Below are 26,869 nucleotides of genomic sequence, written 5' to 3' on the forward strand. Positions count from 1 at the left end.
GCGTAGGAGTGATGTTCCGTTGTATACCAATGGTCCCGTTTATAATTTGGATAAATAGGAAACACTCAGCCACAAATGTTTTAATAAAAATAGTGTTAAGAAGTTTGGGATATCCCTTAAAAAGGGTCAGATATAAAAATCAAAACAGCGGATGGAATCGGGGGATGCTTGTAATTGTGCATGCGCGACGCTCGTGCATGTTGCGCAATTGTAATTAAAAATGTCCTATAGAACGCTGGGAGTGCAGGGGGGTGTTTAAAGCGTCCTTAGTTGCCATGGTAACGGGGAAACCGGCGCAAATTCGGATGCATGCGCAGTAGTGTCAATGGAGACCTGCACTGACACTAGCAAGTTTAAAAGTACTGAAAATACATTTTAAAATTATTTGCATGGGTTTTAGTGGTGGAAGTTAGCTGCCTGATACTGATACTTGTTTGCTATAAGGTTAATGAAGCTTAGTTGGCATGCAAATCAGTCCGTTTTTAAAAGGTTCTAGTTTGGGCAATTGAGGTTCAATTTTCATGAAAAGTTTTATAGAGTAAACATTAGGGCATGACCATAATCTATACTATGAAGTTTGAATCCAAAACGAAGGTTTTATATATGGTTTTTATCCTAAAATACCTAATAGAATCTCTATATGGAAATCTGAGCTTCAATAGAGCTTTCTGATTGGTTGCACTGCTCTTGTTAGAGATCTGCTTAGTCACAGTTAGAGGAGAGCAACGGAAGATCCTGATGAAGGAAGACTTCCTTCCCAGTGTGTCTGTGTGTGTGAGGTCTGTCCAATTCAAAATATTTTCTATAATTAGACACATAACCCAAATCCACACTCTAGCCTGAACCTCCCATTAACCTCCGGTTTCTGTGACCTCTTTTCCAGGACGTGCATAAAATTTAGGCAGAGATCATGCACCTAAATTCACCAGCATACATCTTGATTAATTCCAATTAGCCCCAATAATTGCATGTTAAAAAGCCAATTCTTGGTGCAAATTGGCTGAGATGTGCACTCCTTTTATAGAATTAGGGATATATGTGTAGAAAAGGTGAAAAGAATTCCATTAGCCATGCTTTTTATACTTTCCCCAGTTCTTTATCTATTCTTATAATGAAAAACATTCTGTGATTGTGGGGTTTCAGTGCCTTTCTGAGATCATAGAGTCTCCTTTTCCTCAAAGTCTTTCCTTTCACATTTTGTTTTGTCTCACTTTTTCTTTCTTCTGAACAACACAACAAATGATGTTACCTTCCATGGCAAGTAATCAGATAATTTCCACATTTCTGTAGTCCTTGTGGTGTTGTTTCTAGAGCCAGACATGAGCATGTCATGCAGTGCGTGTGCCAGGGCGTACACAGCGTTATATACACTATTGCTCTTCCCAGTGTAGTTGGTGTTACAGGGTCGGACAAATGACAATTTTACATCAGAACTGCAGGATCTTTTGATGTTTTTTGGACACTGGCTGTCACATAGGCCTGTCCACCACATCTTAGTGTGATGATCACTTGGAAGCAGGGTAAAGTTCACCTCCTGGATAAATTTTGTAAAGCTTGGTATCTTTTTCTTTACAATTGCAAATGATAAGATGGTGTTCATTATATTAAATTTTTCTATAGCTTTCAAGAGAAAATTCAGTTCAGTTTTGGTGATCCATATCTTCCCAGGGTTCAACACAAGAAGGGGTAGATAGAATACATTTTCTTCATTAGAACAGAGAATGATCACTTTAATAGATGGCATGTCCATTACTATTTTATATATTTTCCCCATTGTCATTATATTGCTCCCACTGAAGGTTTCTATGAATGCAGCGCAGCCACCGTTTTGCTCAATCCCTTCTCTCAGGATTTGAAGCATCCTCAGGCTGTTTTCATCATCAGGTGCAATGATACCAACCCATGTCCAACCAAAATGCTTCAATAATCTGACAATCCCAGCACAAAGGTGCAGTTCACTGGGGACAGTTCGGTAGAAAAAAGGAAACTTAAATGTGTCACTCATTAAAAGACTCTGTGAGATGAAACTGATCTGTAAAAAATATATATTAATAATAATATGTATTTATTTATTAGGATTTATTTTTCACCTTTTTGAAAGAATTCACTCAAGGCAGTGTACAGTAAGAATACATCAAACATGAGAAATAGACAATTACAGCAGTAAAATATTCAAATAACAAGGTATGGCGTGGAGGGGCATAATCGAACGTCGGCGGCCATCTCTAAGGACGCCCATCTAAGAGAACGGCCCCGCGATGGGGCGGTATGAACCGTATTATCAAAAAAGATGGGCGTCCATCTTTCTTTTCGATAATACGGTTGGGACCAGCCAAATGACTTGGATTTGGCCGGGTTTGAGATGGGCGACTTCGTTTTTCAGCGATAATGGAAACTAATGGCGGCCATCTCAAACCCGGCCAAATCCAAGGCATTTGGTCATGGGAGGGGCCAAGATTCGTAGTGCACTGGCCCCCCTCACATGCCAGGACACCAACCGGGCACCCTAGGGGGCACTGTAATGCACTTCACAAATTGCTCCCATTTACACAGCTCCCTTATCTTTGGTGCTGAGCCCCCCAAAACCCACTCCCCACAACTATCCACCACTACCATAGCCCTAAGGGGTGAAGGGGGCACCTACATTTGGGTACAGTGGGTTTTGGGAATTTTTGGAGGGCTCCCATTTTCCACCACAAATGTAAAAGGTAGGGGGGGATGGGCCTGGGTCTGCCTGCCTGAAGTCCACTGCACCCACTAAAACTGCTCCAGGGACCTGCATACTGCTGTCAGGGAGCTGGGTATGACATTTGAGGCTGGCATACAGGCTGGAAAAAAAGTTTTTAAATTTGTTTTTTTTTTTGGTGGGAGGGGGTTAGTGACCACTGGGGGAGTCAGGGGAGGTCATCCCCGATTCCCTCCGGTGGTCATCTGGTCAGTTGGGGAACTTTTTTGGGACTTGGACACCCCCCCCCCCCAAAAAAAAGGGTCCAAATAAAGTGGACCAAATTCTCGTGAAAAGTGACCTTCTTTTTTCCATTATCAGCTAAAGACGACCATCTCGTAAGCACACCACACCCCGCCTTCTGTACACTGCCGACACATCCCCTTGAAGTTTGACTGTTTCCGCGACGGAATGCCAGCGAGGGTGTCAAAAAATCGGCTTTCGATTATTCCGATTTGGCCGACTTTAGGAGATAGGCGGCCATCTCCCGGTTTGTGTCGGAAGATAGCCACCCTTCTCTTTCGATTATAAGGCTGATAGTATACTACTTACAATGTCAACACAATACGAAATAGAACATTAAAATTGACATCGTAGGATATAAGCAAAGATGGAACATATAGATAGGTAAGAGAATAATTAATGCATCTTCATCCTTTCCACGTTGAGATCACATTTTAAATAATTTCTATGTTTTTAAGCTCCTACATTTAGGTGATTTTTCAGCAGAAACATTAGGATTCTATATTTCACTAAAAACAAGTTTAAAATGTTAGGAACCTAAGGAGTCCTTTTACAAAGCGCCAGTAAGCCCACGATGGGCTTACCCCAAGCAAATCTGGAGCTACCACCAGCCCAACAAGAGCAGCGGCGATAGCTCCTGCCCCAGTGCATGCCATTTCCCACGCTGGGGAAAATAGGGCAGTATTTTTAGCAGCGCTAACCCAGAAGTAATTGGGCAGTGCCACATGGTAATTGGTTAATGCTGGGATAGCGCAGGGGCCCTTACCGCCACTTCAGTGGGTGGCAGGAAATGATTCCCCTCGCATGGCCACACAGTAAGAGCAATCTTAACACATGGCCATGGCTATCTTCAGCCTTTTTTACCTGGGGCCTGCCTCTAGTGCTGGGCCTTTTTTACCGCACATGGTAAAAGGACCTGAAAATTAGGGAGAACCTGTGAGACTGCTTTATCCACTGCTTTCTGACATCAGGCATTGAGGTGGATGCCTGTTCCAGCTTGCCCCGGTTTGGGATCCTGCATCCTGGGTAGTTCTGGTTTGAGAACCTGAGAGACCGCTTTATCCACTGTCTGTGCATAGCTCTCGCTTATATCAGCCCCAAATTTTTAGTGCTATTTTTTGAATTCCCTCCTTATTGATTAGCGCAGGAATAGCATAAAAACATAAGAGTTGCCATACTGGGTCAGATCAATGGTCCATCTAGCCCAATATCCTGTTTTCCAAAGAGTGGCCAAGCCAGTTGCATGTGAGTTCTTAAATCCTAATTTTTTAAATGCTGCACACTAATGACAACATCAATGCATGGTCATTAATGCAAAAATTAGAAAAAGACCATGTTATGACTGTGGTAAAAGTCCCATCAAGCCCAGCATCTTGTTTCCAACAGTGACCAATCCAGGTCACAAATACCTGGCAAGAAAAGTACAAAATATTTTATACTGCTTATGCCAGAAATAGTGAATTTTTCCCATGTCCATTTAATAATGGTCTATAGACTTTTCCTTTAGGAAGTCGTCCACACCTTTTTTAAACACCGCAAAGCTGACTGCCTTTACCACATTCTCTGGCAACGAATTCCAGAGTACAATTACATGTTGAGTGAAAAAAAATTTCTGCTATTCGTTTTAAATTTACTACATTGTAGCTTCATCGCATGCCCCCTAGTCCTAGTATTGTTGGAAGGCGTAAACAGGCGCTTCACATTTACCCGTTCAACTCCACTCATTATTTTATAGACCTCTATCATATCTCCCCTCAGCCACCTTTTCTCCATGCTGAACAGCCCTAGCCACTTTAGCCTTTCCTAGTAGGAAAGTCGTCCCATCCCCTTTATTATTTTTTTTCGAGCTTCTCTGCACCTTTTCTAATTCCACTATATCTTTTTAGAAATGCGGCGACCAGAATTGACCTTAGCATACAGGAAAAATCCATGCAAGAGCATTCTAACACCACTTTGTAACACAGCTTAGTAAAGGGCCCCTTGGTAAGCCAAAAGTAGACACTGAAAAAAAGACCTAAATGCAATTAGCCACACTGCCTCTTCCCAATGGTCTTTTTAATTCAAACTGATGCATCACAGGTTCACCATTTTTCACTCTTTCCTAATGGATTATACAGTAAAAGAAAACAGAACAGGCACTTTACCTGTGGATAGTGGTACATCCTGAACATATTGGACATCTGTCTTGATTCCTCTGATTGAAGGCCTTCAATGATAGCGGCCAATGTGCCAGATGTTTTGCAGCAATAATTAGGAACCCAGATGTCCATACCAGTAATTATACTCATGGCAGCCCCAAACGCAAAGAATGAATTGAGGTAAGATTCATAAAGATGAAACCCTAGGGTGATGTCAGGTAAGAGCTCTGAGCTATTGTTAATCTCCTCCACTGCAGAAACAAATGCCAGGTAGTCAAAATAGTTTTCTTCATTATAACTGTATGGACAATGAAGATCAGACAATTAATCACTCACTGAAAGATGGAAAGAAAGCTGTGGAACTATTTTCAAAGCCAGTGGTCAGTGTGTGTTTTTAAAAGCCAGCTGCAGAGATTGAAAAATAAATATATTAAGCACTGCTATATGGATAGGCAGTGACACTGAATATACAGATTAATCTCAGACTGTCAGACATTATCCTTATACTTTTAGGCCTAAACTTAAATGCACAGACTATCTGTATACAGGATGAATATCACCACTATGGGAGCAATTCTATAAAGCAGACCCTGAACATAGATGACTGAAGGGCTACTGGTAGTCGCCTGCCCTCCTTTATAGAAAACTAGCATAAGTGAGTATTTACTTTTATGTGCACATACTTCATTCACAGAGCCGGGGAAAATACTCACACCTAAATTGTTGAGATATCCACTGTAGTTTATAAGTTATCCTCCTAATTCTGTAAAAAGTGCTAAAAATCATTCATCCATTCAATTTGGACACACATTTTACCTTAATAATGATCCAATTAGTGCAGATAATTGGCATGCTAACAAGCAAACAATTAGTAGTGGTTTTAATTAAAACGTTCATGCATAAATTTAGGCACAGGATCCATGTGAAATTTATATAATAAGGGGTATGCATGCCTAATTTAAATGTGATGATTGGCACCACATTTCAGTTGGTGTAAATGGCCACTCCTTAAAATATTGCCAAACAACCAAAAGGAAAGTCCAAATCTCCCGTAAAATCAAACACAAACCACAAAAAATGGTGGAAGATGAACCAAAACAGACCAGAAAAACCATAAGGAGTAAGAGCACCAGAAAAGTTTAATAGGACCCTACACGGTCCGTGTTTCGGCCAGCAGGCCTTCCTCAGGGGTCCTGAATCTGACATTTACAGATGCACCTCCGAGATACTCATGAAACAAAAAGCAAAAAAAGCTGCATGTCTCTCTTGCCCAAACCGACGGTCAGTTGCTGTCTCACGAGGAAGGCCTTACTCCTTATGGTTTTTCTGGTCTGTTTTGGTTCATCTTCCGCCATTTTTTGTGGTTCACGCCTTAAAATAGGCATGATTCCCGGCTATAAGCACTAACTCTATTAACCACACCTAACCTTAGACGCAGCTTATAGAATGCCCATCATATATTGAATCTTGGCGCTTTGTTTATAGAATTGTCCATAAGTACATAAGTAATGCCACACTGAGAAAAGACCAAAGGTCCATCGAGCCCAGCATCCTGTCCACGACAGCAACCAATCCAGGCCAAGGGCACCTGGCAAGCTTCCCAAACGTACAAACATTCTATACATGTTATTCCTGGAATTGTGGATTTTTCCCAAGTCCAGCATAGGGATAAGTATTATTACTGCCCTGGCTCAGTCCTTCTCTCACCCCCAGGTTATTTAGATGTCATGAGGCCGATCAGTCAAAAATTCAACACCTACTATCTATATGCTGTATTGAAATTATACGGAGAGAGAATTTATGTTGGAAATCACATAAATTATACGGAGAGAGAATTTATGTTGGAAATCACATAAATCCTTCTGAAAATTGATCTACAAGTCATTAATTGTAGTCTTTAGAGAAATATGTAGATCCTTCCATCTGATAACAAGTAACAAGTTGTGAATCGCTTGTTTGCTCTTTCCGAAAATACTAGGACTAGGGGGCGCACAATGAAGCTACAAAGTAGTAAATTTAAAATGAATCTGAGAAAAATTTTCTTCACTCAGTGTGTAATAGAACTCTGGAATTCATTGCCAGAGATTGTAGTAAAAGCAGTTAGCTTAGTGGCATTTAAAAAAGGTTTGGATGACTTCCTAAAGGAAAAGTCCATATATCATTATTAAAATGGACTTGAGGAAAATCCACTGCTTATTTCTAGGATAAGAAGCATAAAATGCATTCTACTTTTTGGGGATCTTGCCAGTTAGTTGTGACCTGAATTGGCCACTGTTAGAAACAGGATGCTGAGCTTGATGGACCTTCAGTCTGTCCCAGTATGGCAATACTTATGTACTTATGAAATGTTACTCTCTATATAGGTCTTTATCTGCCATCATTTACTTTGTTACTATGTCACCATCCTGCTTATAATCGAAAGAGAAAAACGCCTATATTGCGACCCAAATCGGGAGATAGACATTTATTTCCCAAAAACGAATAAATCGGTATAAGCGAAAGCCGATTTTGGACGTTTTCAACTGCAGTCCGTCGCGGATGCGGACAAAGTTGATGGGGGCTTGTCAGAGGTGTGGCGAAGGCGGAACTGGGGCGTGGTTATCGGCCGAACAGAGATGAGCGCATTTCACCGATAATGGAAAAAAAGTATGCGTTTTTAGCTAGCATTTAGGACACTTTTCCTGGACCCTGTTTTTTCACGCATAAGGCCCCAAAAAGTGCCCTAAATGACCAGATGACCACCGGAAGGAATCGGGGATGACCTCCCCTGACTCCCCCAGTGGTCACTAACCCCCTCCCACCACAAAAAATGATGTTTCACAATTTTTTATTTTCACCCTCAAATGTCATACCCACCTCCCTGGCAGCAGTATGCAGGTCCCTGGAGCAGTTGTTAGGGGGTGCAGTGGACTTCAGGCAGGTGGATCCAGGCCCATCCCCCCCCCTACCTGTTACAATTGTGCTGCTTAATGCTTAGTCGTCCAACCCCCCCAAACCCACTGTACCCACATGTAGGTGCCCCCCTTCACCCCTTAGGGCTATAGTAATGGTGTAGACTTGTGGGCAGTGGGTTTTGAGGGGGATTTGGGGGGCTCAACACACAAGGGAAGGGTGCTATGCACCTGGGAGCTCTTTTACCTTTTTTTTTGTTTTTGTAAAAGTGCCCCCTAGGGTGCCCGGTTGGTGTCCTGGCATGAGAGGGGGATCAGTGTACTACGAATCCTGGCCCCTCCCACGAACAAATGCCTTGGATTTATTCATTTTTTAGCTGGGCGCTTTCATTTTCCATTATCACTGAAAAACAAAAACGCCCAGCTCACACATTGTTGAATAAAACATGGACGTCTATTTTTTTCGAAAATACGGTTCGGTCTGCCCCTTCACCGACCAGTTCTCGGAGATAAACGCCCATGGAGATAGACGTTTTCATTCGATTATGCCCCTCCATGTAAACTAAGCCATTCTGCTACTTACGCATACTTATATGTCCATGTGGGAAAAGCTGTATAGGACAGTGGTTCTGAGATTATTAAATTGCTTATTGCAACAATTCCCCCAATCATGACGTCTCCATCCTTGTGGTATCCTGGTTTTATGTGTCCATATTTCATTGGTGTATACTGGCCCTCAGTGGTCTTCCATTGGATGTAGCAAGGTATCAAAATCAAGACCAGAGTTGCTGCCATCTTTCAGGTTGTAAAGCAGCTTTTCTTATGAAACAAACTCCTGCTTGCCCTTCTCTGCAGTTGTGGTATGAGGGAGGAAGTTTCAGAGGTCTTGGATATTAAAATAAAGTGCAGAAAAAGTCATATTATGACCAAGAATTTTCAAACTGCACACCAGTAAATCAGTGAAAGACACATATGAGGTTGAGGAAAGCAAGCAAAGTCTTATACTGATGTTGCACAGATCTCTGTATTATTAGCTGTGATTCAGCAGGTCGTGAAGGCACTGTTAAATCTTTATAGAGTCCAGCTCCTGAAAGATTCAGCCTCAAGGGAAGTCTTCTCCAGCTTTGTGTGTTTGGCATTAAATATAGGTTGTGTTTTGTGTTTTTTTTCTTTCTTAATATAATCTATATAATTTGCACATTCATTAGAAAACAATTATTAATTATATAGAAAGTCTTAGTGAGAAGAAATAATTATAATCAATCATAGTGATTTTTTTGGCATTTTTCTTCCTTTACATATTTTTTCATATTGTTTTTATAAAGTAGTGTGGTTGTCATGTAAACTTCATGATGGATAAAACAATATACTTGACAACTACAAAGAGAGATTCAGACAGAAATAGAAATCACAACTCTCCTGCAAACCAAACCAAACCAACCTTCTGCCAGTCTGGTCTTGGGCCAGACTGAGGAGGCTGTCAGCATGGGCTCGCTATTGACCAGATAAGTGTTAAGGCAGGTTCAGATCTGCTCACAGGAGGTCTCTATTCTTTGAATGGCTCATCTGGTGAATAAACTGGTTATCTTTTACGTATCTTTATAGTGTCAGGTCCCTTAGTCAGCATCAAATTGGCATGTAGTCTGACATATTAGAACCCCTTTACAGCCTCTATTGGGCTCATTTTCGAAAGAGAAGGATGCCCATCTTTCGACATAATACAGAAGATGGACGTCCTTCTCCCAGAAACATTCAAATCGGTGTATTCGAAAGCCGATTTTGGACGTCCCCAACTGCACTCCGTTGCAGGGATGGCCAAAGTTCAAAGGGCGTGTCGGAGACATAGCGAAGGTGGGACTTGGGCATGCCTAACGTTTGGACGTCCTTGAACCATAATCAAAAAAACAAGGACGTCCCAGACGAGCACTTGGACGTTTTCACCCGGACCTGTTTTTATTACGACGAAGGCACAAAAAGGTGCCCAAAATGACCAGATGACCACAGGAAAGAATTGGGGATGACCTCCCGTTACTCCCCCAGTAGTCACTAACCCCCTCCCACCCTCAAAAAACATCTATAAAAATATGTCGTGTCAGCCTCTATGCCAGCCTCCAATGTCATACTCAGGTCCATCACAGCAGTATGTAGGTCCCTGGAGCAGTTTTAATGGGTGAGTGCACTTCAGACAGGTGGACCAAGCCCCATTCCCCCCTACCTGTTATGTTTGTGGAGGAAACAGCGAGTCCTCCAAAACCCACAACAAACCTACTGTACCCACATCTAGGTGCCCCCCTTCATGGTAGTGGTGTACAGTTGGGGACAGTGGGTTTTTTTGGGGGGGTTGGGGGGTTCAGCACACAAGGTAAGAGAGCTATGTTCCTGGGATCATTTTATTAAGTCCTGGCATGTCAGGGGGACCAGTGCACTACAAATGCTGGCTCCTCCCATGACCAAATGACTTCCATTTTGTCGTTTCTGAGATGGATGTCTTTGGTTTTGAAAATCGCTGAAAATCAGAAATGTCCTTGTCTAGGGACTTCCAAATCTAGGGATGGCGAAATTTAAGGATTTGGACATCCCTGACGGTATTTTCGAAACAAAAGGTGGACGTCCATCTTGTTTCGAAAATTCAGGTTTCCCTGCCCCTGGATTGGGATTTTTTGCAAGGATGTCCAAATCAAAATTTGAACGTCCCTTTCAAAAATGCCCACATGGTGCAAGCAGGCACAACATTGTAATCTTTGATGTCATTGGTAACCCCGACGAGGTAAGATGACTTTTACAATTTGGAGGGATGTGGCCGGAACTCGAAGGAAGGGAGGGAGGGGGCCCTGGAAGGAGGGAGAGAGGGCCCTGGAGGGAGGGAGGGAGGGCCCTGGAGGGAGGGAGGGAGGGAGGGAGGAGGGCCCTGGAACTCGGAGGGACCCTGGAACTCGGAGGGATTGGCCTCTGGAACTCGGAGGGACAAGCCTAGAACCTGGAGAGAGGGAGGAGGGGGTCTGGAACTTGGAGGGGGAGGGCCCGGGGGGAGGGAGGGAGGCCTGGAACAGGGAGGGTGGGGGGCCTGGAACTCGGAGGGAGGGAGGGAGGGAGGGAGGAGGGCCTGGAACTGGCAGGGACTGTATGATGCAGTCCCAAAGGTGTTTTAAGGGATAGGGAGGATTCACAAAACAAAGTCCAAGATAGCAAGGTCTGCCATGTTTTGGAGTACAATGCAAGCAAATGGACTATCACAGTTCACAATTCAATTTAATTTAAAATAATGCAAATAAAAACAAATTGACCTGCGGGTGGCAGGCCAGCTAAGAACCAGAATTGGCGCTGAGCCTGGATATTCAATGTTGGGTCATTTTCAGTAACCAGCATTAAATATCTGGGGTTTTTTGGCTGACTTAAACTTAACTGGCCAAGTCGATATTCAGTGCTGGGTGGTTAAGATTATAGTGGCCAAAGATAGGCCTGCTATTTAGGTGGCCCTATTTGGCTGCCAAACTTAGCTGGCCAAGTGCTGAATATTTGCTGCTATCCGGTTATATCAAGCAATATAGCTGGTTAGCCACTATGGGCTAGACTCTAAATATGGCACCTGAAAACTCCACACAGAAAATAGTTACGCCTAGGCGCATTCTCTAAAGTATGCCTAAATTTTATAGAATAGACTTAAATTTCCATGTTGTATTTAGAATACACCAAGCGGCTCACCAGGCTACTATATTTGGTTGCGTCCATTTAGGCCACGCTTTACTTGGTGTAAACCTCAATGCCTAAACTAGGTGCAGATCGGGTGTATTCTATAACAACATGTATAGATTTTAGAAATGCCCATGCCCCGCACATGGCAATGGCCCCTTTTTAACTATGCAAATTAGAATTTAGGTGCATCACGTTATAGAATACACTTAAGCGAGTTGTGCACATAAATCTCAATTAATGTCTATTACTACTGATAATTGCTTAATAACATCCTATTAACAGCGCTGATTTACTCGGGAGGTGGTGGGGATGAAAACGGTAATGGAATTCAAACATGCGTGGGATAAACACAAAGGAATCCTGTTTAAAAAGAATGGATCCATGGAATCTTAGCGGAGATTGGGTGGCAACGCCGGTGATTGGGAAGCTAAACCAGTGCTGGGCAGACTTCTACGGTCTACGCCCTGATTGTAACTGAATAGATATGGATGGGCTTGAGTGTAAATTTTAAGAAGGAAACAGCGAGCCCCCCAAAACCCATCACAAACCCACTGTACCCACATATAGGTGCCCCTTCACCCGTAAGGGCTTATGCAGTGGTGTAGAGTGTGGGTAGTGGGTTTTGGGGGGGCTTCGCACACAAGGCAAGGGAGCTATGTTCCTGAAAGCATTTTATGAAGTCCACTGCAGTGCCCCCTAGGGTGCCCAGTTGGTGTAATGGCATATCAGGGGTTCCAGTGCACTAGAAATGCTGGTTCCTCCCACATCCAAATGGCTTGCATTTGGACATTTTTGACTTGGACGTCTTTGGTTTCAAAAATCACCGAAAGTCAAAGACATCCAAATCCAAGGACACCCAAATCTAAGGACATCCTTGGATTTGAACATCTTTGACGGTATTTTCAAAATAAAAGATGGATGTCCATCTTTATTCAACAATACGGTTTTCCCCACCCCCGGATTTGGACGTTTTACAAAGACGCCAAGTCGAAAATGCCTCTCTACGTAACTTTGTAAGTCTATGTGCTCTGAAAATACACCTCTATATAAGTATATATCATCAGGACCAGATGGTATTGACTTCAGAGTTCTGAAAGAATTCAAATATATTAGTAGCAACCTATTATTTAAACAGTCGCAATATCTAATGGCTGGAAATTAGCCAATATAACCCCAAATGGAAAAAAAAGAACTCCAAGGATGAGTTAAAGATCAGCTCAGGTAAAACTGATAAAAGCTGTTCTAAAAAAAATAAATTATTGACTATAGTTCATTTCAGTAGGTAACAGATTGTTATTACATGTTGCTCTTTTACATCCAAAATTAAAGATATTGAGGGATTGTAATATACCAGGGGGCATATTGTATGTTGTCCTGCACTGCCTACTTGAAAGTGTAGGCAGAGGAATACCATGTCCTCAGTTCTGCTTGCAGAATTAATACTGATTTCAATCCTAGCCCCACTTGCTGAAAATACAATCCAATTCCAATCCACAGATATGCTTGCCAAAATGCAAGCAAATTTGAACCCCAAAAGCGATTGTTCTCTCTTTTGGCTTCCTTCTGCCAGAGAATCCTGTATCACCACTGCCTTTCCTCTCAGGGTGAGGAAGAGACAATCCAAAAGTTCCTCTTGTACTGGCCAGTGGAGAAACCCCCAAGGGTCCCAACAGTTATAATGTTGCAATAATCTAACTTGGAAAGAAACATTCTACTACAAGTCTATCAATAGAAATCAAACAAAATAAAACATGGAAAAAAAAATAAGATGATACCTTTTTTATTGGACAAAACTTAATACATTTCTTGATTAGCTTTCGAAGGTCGCCCTTCTTCCTCAGATCAGAAATAAGCAAATGTGCTAGCTGACAGTGTATATAAATGAAAACATTCAAGCATTACTATGACAGTCTGACAGGGTGGGAGGATGGGGGTGGGTCGGAGGTATGCATGGGGTCATCAAAGCATATAATTGATATTCTAACAGGATGGGTGTGGATAGGTGAGGGGAGGGTGATCAACAGAGACATACAGCTTTATGGTTTATAATGGGCCAGGAACCCCAGATCCTTGTTAAGTCCTTTCTGTTGGGTGTTAAAATATTCAATCATTCTGACTTCAAAGGTCTTACGTTCTTGTATGGTTTTAAAGTTACCTTTCAGGACTCTCACTGTGAAGTCACTAGTACAGTGTCCTGGTCCTGTAAAATGTTGACCAACAGGCGTGGGAACCCTACTGGCACCAGTATTGTTCATGTGATGTCTATGTAAATTGAATCTTGTCTTAAGCATCTGGCCTGTTTCTTCAATATAGCATCCTTCGTTACATTTTTTACACTGAATGATATATATACCACATTGGAAGATGAGCAAGTGAAAGATCCCTTTATGTTGAATATCTTTCCTTTGTGGATGACTTTAGGGTCCTGTGAAATATTTTGGCATAGTTTGCAACTGGATAAATTACAGGGAAGTGTGCCCTTCTGTTCCTTTTCAGTCTGTGATGGAAGTTTACTTCTGATTAGCTTGTGTTTTAAGTTGGGTGGTTGTCGGAAGGCCAGTACTGGTGGGGATGGGAAAATCTCTTTCAGTAATTCATCCTCCTGGAGTATAGGTTGTAGATCTCTTATGATGTTCCTCAGTTTTTCCAGCTCTGGATTGTATGTCACTACAAGGGGGATTCTGTCTGTGGATTTTTTCTCCTTGTACTGTAGCAGATTCTCCCTGGGTGTTTTGAGGGAGGAGGCAATATTCTTGGAGATTATTTTGGGGTTGTAGCCTTTCTGTGTGAAGGATGCAGTCAGGCTTTTAAGGTGTCTGTCTCTGTCCCCTGGGTCAGAGCAGATACGGTGGTATCTTGTGGCTTGGCTGTAAATGATGGATCTTTTTGTATGTGAAGGATGGAAGCTGGAGTTGTGGAGGTAGCTGCATCTGTCTGTGGGTTTCTTGTATATAGATGTTTGTATACAGCCATCACTGATTGAGACCGTGGTGTCCAAAAAATTGACTTTTTCTGGGGAGTAGTCAATTTTGAATCTGATTGTAGGATGGTATGTATTGAAGGCAGAATAAAATTGTTTCAGAGTTTCTTCACCCTCCGTCCAAATCATAAAAATGTCATCGATGTACCGGTAGTATTTTAGAGGTTTGGTCTGGTGTGTATTCAGAAATGTCTCTTCCAGCTCAGCCATAAAAAGGTTGGCATATTGGGGTGCTGTCCTGGTGCCCATCGCAGTGCCCATTATTTGCAGATAGATATCATTGTTAATGCGGAAGTAGTTGTGAGTTAAAATGAATTTGATTAATTTTGTAATAGTTTCTGGTGAGTATTGATGGTCCAGTGTGGATTTTTTTAGGAGTCTTCCACATTCAGCTATGCCATCCGCATGTGGAATGTTGCTGTATAGTGATTCTACATCCATCGTGACCAGAAGGGTGTTAGGTGGTAGTTGCTTGATATTTTTCAATTTATTCAGAAAGTCTGTGGTGTCTTGTATGAAGCTGTTAGTTTTGTGTACAAGAGGTTTCAGAATTCCCTCTATGAATCCAGATATATCTTCCGTGAGTGTGCCAATACCTGATATGATTGGTCTGCCAGGGTTTCCCGGTTTGTGGATCTTAGGTAGCATGTAGAATGTGCCCACAGCAGGCTGGTTTGGTATGAGTTTCTTCAGGCGAGGTTGCGCTTGTGTAGGAAATGTTTTGATAAGGTCTTTCAGCTGTTTTGTGTAATCCTGTGTGGGGTCCTCAGTTAGTTTCCTGTAGTATTTATTGTCTGAGAGCTGTTTGTGCCCCTCTTCAATGTATTTTTGTATGTCCATAATTACCACTGCGCCTCCTTTGTCTGCGGGTTTGATGATAATGCGTTCGTTAGTTTGTAGGGTTCTTATGGCCGCTCTTTCTGGTGGGGTAAGATTGTACAGGATTCTCTTTTGTTTGTTGGAAAGTTGGGATTTCACCCTTTGTCTGAAACTTTCTATGCAATTATCCAGCTTGTAGTTTTGTCCCTCCTGTGGGGTGAAATAAGTGTTCTTTTGTTTAAGACTGTATTCCGGTCTGTTTGGTGTCTCTTTATTATAGAAATGTGTTTTAAGGCACATTTTTCTAAAGAATTCTTCTAGGTCTTCTAGATGGGCAGAATGAGAGCCCTTTGGATAGCACCGAGACCTCATGCTGTGATAATTGATGGTTCGAGAGGTTTATTATCCCCATTTGGTTTGCATCTGTAAAGGTGTGATCAGTATTCCCTGGTTTGTTTGGGCTCTGATTTTCACATGCCTCAGATGCCTCTACTACAAGTCTGAAACAGAATAACTCAAAATTTCTTTGTCATACTTTTGTCAACAAAAAGAACTCTTTACAACTTTATTTAATGATCTATAGCTAAATACAGACAATATACATGTCATTTTATAAGTTAAACATATAGCGGTCTGCTCCCACCTGCCATGATCAATCGTGGCTGCTCGGATGGGAGCACTTGGTTTCTACATGGCTTGGACTAGAGGGAGAGGGAGAAGAGGGAGGAGAGGGAGGCTGGGAGGGGGAACATGGCAATAAAAGCACATTAAAAAAATTTAATCGGGTGCTGGCCAATATTCAGTGCTGGCACCTTCATCTCTTAGTGGCCTAATATATGACAGCTTTTGAGCTGGCCTAAATTAGGCCACTGAGCAATGAGGGTGATAGCATTGCATATTAAAGGCACCCACATAACACCGGGCTGCCCCCTAATTCAACCTCCCATACTGTCCTTGACCTGTGAATTGTTTTAATGACAGTCAGAGGCAGGGCCGGTCTTAGGCCGAGGCGACAGAGGCGGCCGCATAGGGCCCCGCGCTTAGGGGGGCCCCGCGCGGCGAGCCTCAGTCAGCCTCTTCCCAGGGCCGGTCCTACACGGACAGTCAACAAGCAAGGTAAGCATGGCACGGCGCCGCCACGCCATGCTTACCGCCACCTGCCCGCCCTGGCGCCCTCTTCTTCTCCCCCAAACCAAGGAAGGATCATTTTTCTTTTAAATTTACCCTCCTTCGCCGGAATCCAGCATAGCAGCGTCACTGAAAGCGCTCCTCCCCTCCCGAGTCCCCCCGACGTCTCTAGCAGAATGTAGAAGCTCTTCCTGATTCGTTCATTTTCATTGTCCCGTCCTCAAGGGACATGGGTGGATGACAGGGGAGGGGGGTTTCTGGACATAGGTGGATGGCAGGGGAGGGCAGGGAGGACAGGAGAGTCACTGGACATGGGTGGATGGCAGGGGAGGGGGGGTTCTGGACATAGGTGGATGGCAGGGGAGGGCAGGGAGGACAGGAAGATCGCTAGACATGGGTGGATAGCAGGGGAGAGGGGTTTCTGGACATAGGTGGATGGCAGGGGCGGGCAGGGAGGACAGAAGGGTCGCTGGACATGGGTGGATGGCAGGGGAGGGGGGTTTCTGGACATAGGTGGATGACAGGGGAGGGCAGGGAGGACAGGAGGGTCGCTGGACATGGGTGGATGGCAGGGGAGGGGGGGTTCTGGACATAGGTGGATGGCAGGGGAGGGCACGGAGGACAGGAGGGTCGCTGGACATGGGTGGATGGCAGGGGAGGGGGGTTTCTGGACATAGGTAGATGGCAGAGGAGGGCAGAGGGGACAGGGAGGGTTGCTGGACATGGGTGGATGGAGGAGAGAGAAGAAATGCTGGACATGGATGGAGGCGAGGGAAGAGTGAAGAAGGAGATGAGGTGAGGGAAAAGGAAGAGAGGAGAAAAAGTGCACATGGATATAGAAAATAGGCAGAAGCTGGATCCACTGGACAGTCAAGTCTGCAGAGGACCCAGCTTTTACTTGTGGATGTAGGGCAAGAAATGAAGAGGAAAGGCGGAAAGTAAAGAAACAAATGGAAAGGAAGCCATGGAAATGGAGTTAAGAAGACAGATAGCAGCACAATTAGGTACTGAGCCAGCATGATCAGAAAAACAAAGTCACCAGACAACAAAGGTAGAAAAAACTATTTTATTCAGGATTTATTAATTGGAATATGTCAGTTTTTGGAAATGTGCATCTGTGAAATTTTTCATGTAAGTTTCAACTTTTGTAGTATTGCTGCATGCTGATTCTGACTTCTTGAGGTTACTTTCCAGTTCAGTATTTTGCCTTCATGTGTTTTTCAGGTGTGATCAAGGAAGGTGCAGTATTCTGCTAGCGTATAGTTTGCAGCCATTTTTGGGTTTTTTTTTCACTAGGTTATGCACTGGTGTTTTAGAGCCCGGTGTAATTACAGTTGGCTTTCCATGCCACGCATAAGGTTGTAGCTCATCTTGTCCTTGGAATTAGTGCTGTTTATGGTTTCATGATAGCATTGTGCTTATTATTTCAATCAGGTTTTTTGTACAAGTTTAGCGTCATTTGTCTTTATTTGAAATTTCATAAATAAAAAAATGTTCTAAAAATGGAATAATCTTATCAATGGGGTGGGGCTAGGATAGGGGCGGAGCCAGGCTGGGGCGGGGCTATGGTGGGGCGTGGCTAGGATGGGGCCCCACCAAATTGGTCTGCATAGGGCCCCGCACTTACTAAGACCGGCCCTTATCAGAGGAAATAATCAGCGGTACTTTCTGCTTTAGTGCCACTGAATATCGGGTGATATGTGGTCCAAGGGGATTTAATAGGGCAGGAGATTCTCCTACCAATTTAAATTGCTTTGAATATCGGTCCCTTTGAGTAGTAGGGTTCTAGGAGGGATTGCAAGACTAAGGGATAGAAAAACATAAGCATTAATTATCATATGAATTAAAGATCTAAATCAAAGACAGTTTCACAAATTTGAATAAAGAGGTGTGGTAGCCGTGTTAGTCCACTTTTAAAGGTAATCAATCGAAATAAAACAAAATAAAACATGTAAAAGAATTACATGTTTTATTTCTATTGATTGCAAATTTGAATGAACACAGCTTTATCTTCCATAGAATTTCAAAAAAACATTCATTTCAGTTGTTTTTTGTAAGATATTTCCTACTATTCATATCAGGCCACAATAGGATAATGCAGCATTTGGGAATAAAAATGCATCCCAGCAGTCCAGCACTGGAAGCTTGTATGGCAAATATCTCCACTGCTACCATGTATTTTCCTCTTGTGCTCAAATATGTTGGGATAAAAGTCAACCAAACACTGCAGAACACCAACATGCTGAAAGTAATGTACTTGGCCTCATTGAAACTGTGGGGTAGATTTCTTGATAAGAACGCAGTGATGAAGCTAATACCAGCCAGAAATCCCAGGAAACCCAGAACACAGTAAAATGCAATCATTGATCCTTCATTACATTCAATTACTATTGCCCCAGTTTCTGATTGCATGTTATGATATGGGAATGGGGGAGCAGTAAACAACCAGATGAGACAGAGAGTAAATTGAAAAAGAGAGCAGAAAAGTATTATAGTATATGAGATCCTGGAACCCATCCATTTCCGGAGCTTGCTTCCAGGCTTGGTTGCATGAAAGGCCATAACCACAGTGATGGTTTTTGCCAGTATGGAAGAGAGTGAGATAGAGAAAATCATCCCAAAGGTAGTCTGACGGAGAATGCAGGTCACGGGTTCAGGACGGCCAATGAAAATCAAAGAGCATAGAAAGCAGATCATAAGGGAGATGAGGAGGATATAGCTGATGTCTCGGTTATTGGCTCTCACAATAGGTGTGTCTCTGTAATGAATGAGGATTCCCAGAATGATTGCATTGATAAAAGAGAAGAAAATGCTGCTGGTAGTCAAAGCCATCCCCAGAGCTTCTTCATCGGACAGGAAAATTATCAATTTTGGGATACAGCTATCTCTCTTGTGATTGGACCAATGGTCTTCCTGACATTTCATACAGTTGTCCATATCTGAGGAAGATGAATATTGTCTCAATATCTCATAAACATCATTGGTTTTGGGATAGTGCATGAACATTAAATTAATTCTCTATACTTCAGGCTACAGCAGATAATGTTGTTCTTATCCTGATGTTTAGAATGGTGAAGCAGTTTTGATGCACATCGACCAGTTACAATCGGAATCGGTATGTACAGTAGACAGACACTTTGCTAAGAATAATTTCAACTCATCTTACTAAATAAAAAATACATAGCTGCTATTGTTTCCTCTATATCTTACTCCTTTTTTTACTTTTGTTTTTCATCTATTTTCTAGAAAGTGAGCAACATTAACACTGTAAGATTGATATCCAAAATGATTTAACCAGCCGTAAAAGGCTTCTGGATGGTTAATTCATTTGTGCAGGGCTATCTGCTGATATTCAGTGGCACTGGCTGGTTAGTGGGTCCAAAAAGGGGGCACGGCTATAGGAGGGTAATGGGGTTATTATGCATTAAAGAGGGTCAATACCTAATTTAGGCACAGGGGTTTATAACAAGTTTTTATTGGTGTAAATGGTCACGCCTCAGTGTAGTTGTGTATCTTTCCACAAAGCACTATTCTCTAAATGGCACCTAACTAAGCACTGGACCCGATTCTATATATGACACATTAAATCTAGGCACGTCTTAAATTCAGATGCGGTTTATAGAATACACTTAGGCTGGGTGGATGTGTATAGATTTATGTGCGGCTTTTACGCTAGTGCAAAGCTGGTGTAAATGCCTGCGCTTAAATCTACGTGCATATGCCTGAATAATATAACAACACACATAGATTTAATTGATGGAACAGAAACACCCAAAGCTCCTTCTCTGACTACACCCCCTATGTTGGCTGCACCTATTAGAATTAATTAAGTCCAATTAGTGATGATAAGTGGGTTGGGGGGGGGGGGTCTTTTACTGAACTGAACATTGCTAATGATTTTAAACTACACCATTCAATATTACTTTTTGAGAGTTCTCTGGCATTAGGAGCTTCTATGACTAAACAATATACGACTCAAAAGACAGTGACTGCCTCTTGCTATTGTTGACAGGGTTTCAGATTTGTTAGCATTTGGCTGCTATTAATCCTCTGATGCAGACACTCATTTTCATTCCCATCGAGAGAGACAAGGAGAGATGGATGGTTGATAAGAGGGTAACATAGCATAAGAATTTCATGGTTTATAATGGGATTTTTAAAAAAACAGATCTTTGTTAAGTCCTGTGTTGTGGGAATTATTATGTAATGTAATTTTCCTCAAACTACAAAATAAGAATGATCTCATCAAGAAAAATGGACGAATATGGCCTATACAAATTTCTTTTTTTCTATAATTTTTGAATACTTCTGAGTTTCACACAGCAGGAGCTGTGGAGGGGCATTTACATCCATATCCGAATCCAGACGTTTTTCTGAACATATTTCAATCTAATGTCTAACACACAAGCATAATCAAATGAGCAAAGCATCTAAATTTCTGGTTTGATTATGGCTTTGATGGCGCCCATTTAGGTGAGAGAAGTGTAAGGGAAGGGATGATTTGGTGCCCTTGGAGGGGAGGGGAGTGGAAGGAGATGATGCCTATGGAGTGGAAGGGAAGGGAAGGGAAAGGATGAGATGGTGCCCAGGGAGGGAGAGGGAAGGAAGGGAGATGGTGCCCATTCATATCATTAGATAAATTGTGCAAATAAAAAAACTATTTGCACTCAATTGTACGATTGAAACTTTTAATTGACGTACAGCCCTAATATACATTTAAAAGCTCTAATTACTGACACATTAAATCTGGACTTAGTTCATGGGAAGGGAGGACATGGTGCCCATTGAATGGAGAGGAGAGGAGGGCAAGGAAAGGAAGATGATAAAATAAAATCACCAGATAATAAAGGTACTAAAAAATACATATTATTTTGGTAGGGCTGCACAATTAGTGCTGCCACTCAGAGCTGCCAGGGGACAGGGAAATACGTAGTGTACATGAATGTAGCTCACCTACAGCTACTACTGAGAAAGATGCCAGCTAAATCCAAATCATGCGATTCAAAATTTTAATTGATCAGTTCAATGTGTCCCTAATTATATATATATATATATATATATATATATATATATATATATATATATATATATATATATATATATATATATATATATATATAATTTCTGTGTTGCAGGAGAACTCATACAGCTGTCGCAGAGCCATGTATTTACTGTCACTGTCACATCTTTGGGGGATGGGAGGGGTCAGTGACTATTGGAGGATTTAGGGCGAGTCATGCCTTCATCCCTACAATGTTCAGTTTATCATTTAAGGCAATTTTTTCAGACTTATTCATGACTAGAAAAAGTCTAGATAATAACATATTTCTATTCTGCCCTGGATCTTTTTTTCTGTTCTATTATAGCAGAAAAACATCCAGATGTAAAGCCAACCCAAGTCTCACCTAAAGCACATCTCCAAGATGCCCCCATGCAATTTAGATGAACTGCAGAATGAAACATTCCAATTCTGAGTTTTGAAAATCATGATTTAGATATTTTGGTGAGAAAAGGGTCCATCTACCTCTTTGTGCCACTTTTGAGAAGTTTTTCTCTTTTGAAAATGAACACCATAGCAAATAATCCACAGTCACTGACATGCCACATGATATCACTCACCACTTTGGTTTGAGATTTCTCCCTGTGTACACGGAATACAGTCAAAGCAGCAGATGGGCTCTCCTTTCCTGGTTAATTTCATGAACCCAAGAGGGCAACTCTCACTGCATTTGGTATGAGGAGGTGTCTGAATATTGAAAGAAAAAATCTGGGTAATTTGACATAACCTTCACCAATGATAGTTAAAATGCAGGTTGCTATATCTGTCCACCTATGGAACAATTCATGCTTTCAAGCATCTGGAATCTGAAATTTAGCTTGAAATGGCAATGTCATGTGTACTGATCTTTCTTCTTTTACAGGTTACTGTGAGTGAACAGTATGTAAAATGCCTGTAAAATGTACTGGGTGCTTTCTGAAGTGTATACTCTAGTTTGTCCAGTAGGTGGTGCATGTTTAAAATTAAACCTACCCATCTCGGAAACCTTGAAAATTCTCGGAGTTGTCATTGACCGGCACCTAACGTTTGAGAATCACACGAAAAACACAACCAAAAAGATGTTCCAATCAATGTGGAAATTAAAAAGAGTATGACCATTCTTCCCGAGGACAGTCTTCCGTAATCTGGTACAATCATTAGTACTCAGCCATCTAGATTACTGCAACTCACTGTGGCTGGCTGCAAAGAGCAAATACTCAAAAAAACTCCAAACAGCCCAAAACACGGCAGCCAGACTCATATTTGGAAAAACAAAATGCGAGAGTGCAAAACCCCTACAAGAGAAGCTACATTGGCTCCCACTCAAAGAACGCATCATGTTCAAAGTATGCACCCTAGTACATAAGATTATCCATAGCGATGCTCCAGCCTATATGTCAGACCTGATAGACCTACCATCCAGGAATGCTAAAAAATCTTCTCGCACATTCCTCAATCTCCATTTCCCCAGTTGTAAAGGTCTAAAGTACAAACTAATGCACGCATCAACCTTTTCTTATATGAGTGCACAACTCTGGAATGAACTGCCACGTAACCTGAAAGCGGTCTACAAATTGACCAACTTCCGGAAACTGCTAAAGACCCATCTCTTCAACAAGACCTATCACAAAGACCAAGTCATCTGACTTTCCCACATATACCCTGAATGTAAATTATTGCCTTCTGTTTTTTTTTCCTATTATTATATATTAAATTACCATGCAACCCAATTCCTTTTGTAACACCAAATGTCTACTCTCCTCACATTTCCACTATCCATGATTTATTGTAAGCCACATTGAGCCTGCAAAGAGGTGGGAAAATGTGGGATACAAATGCAATAAATAAATAAATAAATGTTTATATTTGGAAGCTACTGCACATCCACGGCTAATCTCTTTCTTTAAGCCTTTTGGAAAGGCAATCTGCAGTATACTTTTAAAACTTCCTGACTGGGCTCTGAGGCCCATAAGCTTTTTTTCATTTGGATTGTAGTGTTTTTTTCCCCCAGTCTCAACTCAGGAGAAGAGAGAGAGAAGGCTCTTTGCTGAAGCCCTATAAAACTGCTATATTTGATAACTGGTGAGCAGCTATATATCCTGATCTCTCCAAGTACTTTCGAAATATATTTTTTATAGAATAAACACAATTGTTTGTTCACCCTGCTTGCCTGTACTGATAAAGAATCCTGTTGGTTAGTGTGTTGGATCTGTGAGTGCTTTCTGGGAACTGTGGGACCACTAGGAATGAGGCTTCAGGAACCTATAAATCACTGGGGATAATTTGAGAGTGGGAGACTCGCCCAAATGTGGTTGTGACCCAGTCGGTGGAAGGAGGGTGCTAGTGTAGAGTATAAGTGACAGCTGCAGGTGGACTTGAGCTTAATGAGAAAGCAGGAAAAGAATATGCACATTGTCCCCTTCAACTCCTAAGCAGCTTGCAGATCAAAGAAAAAAACTCAATTTGGAGTGCCTGAATACAAATGCTAGAAGCCGAAAAAAATAAAAGATGGATGACTTAGAATATATAGCACTAAATGCTGAGGTATATATAATATTAAACTACAAAACCAAAGACAATGAACAATAGTATGCACTAATAGTACTACATACACTATATGAGGATGTTATTTCTTAATATTCTATTTTTTTTTCTCTTTTTTTCTTCTCTTTTTTCTTTACTAATAAAGAGAACCCTCAGGAGACACCACTGTTTAAGGCAATATCATTGATTTTTGCCCAGTGGCATAGCACCTCTTCATAGGGCTATCTCTTAAATGTGAATGTAAGTGCTATTGCAAACATACAAGAGTGCTAAAATTCAATGTGCTCAAAATAGGCAAAAAATAAATAAACATAACTTATCTTAAATACATGCGAACTTCTTATTTGTTTTTTTCCTTTTGTTATGGAGTCGCTGTACAAAGTCTCTCTCCATCTCAAATGTTTACAGTCCACAAAGGCTTCCCCTGGTTGCGCCCGACACCATGGGTTTCAATAATTTCCTCAGGGACTCAAGTTAATCGCCATATCAAATACACCATTCAACAGAGTCCTGTAAGCTGAGACACCAACGCTGAAGGCTTTCAATGCACTCACACTGTTCTTCCGGGGCGCTATTTAAAGGCTATAACCAGCTGTCGCTTTGATGACATCACTCAGCTAGGTCACAGCAGCTAGATGTATTCAGTAAGGGCATAGGTTTGGGCTTCAGTTCTTCCTTCACTGGAGGTATATAATAGACATCTCAGAGACTTGGTAGAAAGAGGACAATCAATGGCACACTGTGTTAACAGGGTACAAATTGTATCATAATGATAGAGAGGATCAAATTGGAGCGGGGTTGCACTATATGTTAAAGAGGAATTGAGTCAAATAAAACAAACATTCCACACGACGCAGATAGCAGCGTGGAATCATTATGGAAAGAAATTCCATGTGTGAAGGGAAAGAGTATTCTTCTAGGGCTGTACAGAACGAGAAAGAACGAACAGACGGATGAAGAACTGTTTACAGAGATTAGTAAAGTTGGCAAATTGGGCAATGCTATAATAATGGGTGATTTCAATTACCCTGATATTCACTAGATAAATGTTATGTCAGAGAGTGCCAGGGATATAAAATTTCTAGATGTAATAAATTACTACTTTTTGGAGCAGCTGGTCCAGGAACCGATGAGAGGGGGAGTCATTTTGCATCTGGTCCTTGGTGGCGTGCAGGGCATAGTGTGAGAGGTGGCGGTGTTGGGTTCCCTGTAAAACAGTGATCATAACATGATCAAGTTTGAGTACTATCTGGGATAAACCCGCAAAAGAAATCTACTGTAGCTGCATTTAATTTTCGAAAGGGTGACTATAATAAAATTAGGAAAATGGTTAAAAATAAACTAAAAGGATTGACTGCAAAGGTTAGGACACTAACCTGCTTATTTTCGAAGGAGATCGCCAGCCATCTTCCAACACAAATCGGGAGATGGCCGTCGATCTCCTGAATCCGGCCAAATTGGTATAATCGAAAGCCAATTTTGGCCTGCGCCAACTGCTTTCCATCGTGGAGCCGGCCAAACTTCAAGGCAGGGTACAGAAGGCGGGACGGGGGCATGGTTACGAGATGGCCGGCTTTGCCCAATAATGGAAAAAAGATGGCCGGCTCGGATGAGCATTTCGCCGGCTGCACTTGGTTCATTTATTTTTTGGACCAAGTCTCAAAAAAGTGCCCCAATTGACCAGATGACCACCGGAGGGAATCGGGGATCTTCTTCCCTTACTCCCCCAGTGGTCACCAACCCCCTTCCCACCCAAAGAAATTTAAAACAATTTTTTGCCAGTCTCTATGCCAGCTTCAAATGTCATACCTAGCTCCCTGAGAGCAGTATGCAGGCCCCTGGAGCAGTATTTAGTGCGTGCAGTGCACTTCAGGTATGTGGACCCAGGCCCATCCCCCCTACCTGTTACACTTGAGGTGGTAAATGTTGAGCCCTCCACAACCCACTGTACCCATATGTAGGTGCTCCCCTTCAATCCTAAGGGCTATGATAGTTGTGTAGAGTTGTGGGGAGTGGGTTTTGGGGGGGATTTGGGGGCTCAGCACACAATGTAAGGGAGGTATGCACCTGGGAGCAATTTTTGAAGTCCACTGCAGTGTCCCCTAGGGTGCCCGGTTGGTGTCCTGGCATGTCAGGGGGGGCCAGTGCACTACAAATGCTGGCTCCTCCCACGACCAAATGCCTTGCATTTGGCCGGGTTTGAGATCGCAGACATTAGTTTCCATTATCGCTGGAAACCGATGCCGGCCATCTCTAAAGCTGGACCAAATTCTGTCATTTGGCCGGCTACAACCATATTATCGAAACAAAATATAGCCGGCTATCTTTTTCGATAATACGGTTCTGCCATCACTTTACGGCGCCGGCCTTATAGATGGCCGGCCATCTATTTGGCCGGCGCCGTTCGATTATGCCCCTCCACATCAGGCATGGACATTATTCAAAAATACTATCTTGGAAGCCCAGTCCAGATGCATTCCACGTATTTGCAAAGGTGGAAAGAAGAGAAAACGTCAGCCTGCATGGTTAAAAGCTGAAGTAAAAGAGGCCATTACAGCCAAAATATTGTCTTTGAAAGAATGGAAAAAGGACCCAAATGAAGAAAATAAGAAGCAACATAAGCACTGGCAAGTCAAAAGGAAAGCATTAATAAAGAAGGCTAAAAGAGAA

The 26,869-nt window shown here is 42.2% G+C and overlaps 1 protein-coding gene across 1 annotated transcript in view; it reads right to left on the reverse strand.

The window, feature by feature from the left end:
* Window positions 1–26,869, reverse strand: part of LOC115464369 (vomeronasal type-2 receptor 26-like) — a 95,683-nt gene that overhangs the window by 38,734 nt on the left and 30,080 nt on the right. Inside the window, exons 5-6 of the mRNA XM_030194755.1 lie at window positions 22,649–22,695; window positions 5,113–5,404 (exon numbers count right to left, since the gene is read on the reverse strand). Coding sequence (XP_030050615.1) covers window positions 5,113–5,404; window positions 22,649–22,695 — 339 coding nt within the window. The remainder of the gene's footprint in view (window positions 1–5,112; window positions 5,405–22,648; window positions 22,696–26,869) is intronic.

The sequence above is a fragment of the Microcaecilia unicolor genome, chromosome 3 (genome assembly GCF_901765095.1).
Source record: "Microcaecilia unicolor chromosome 3, aMicUni1.1, whole genome shotgun sequence".
Lineage (NCBI taxonomy): Eukaryota > Metazoa > Chordata > Amphibia > Gymnophiona > Siphonopidae > Microcaecilia > Microcaecilia unicolor.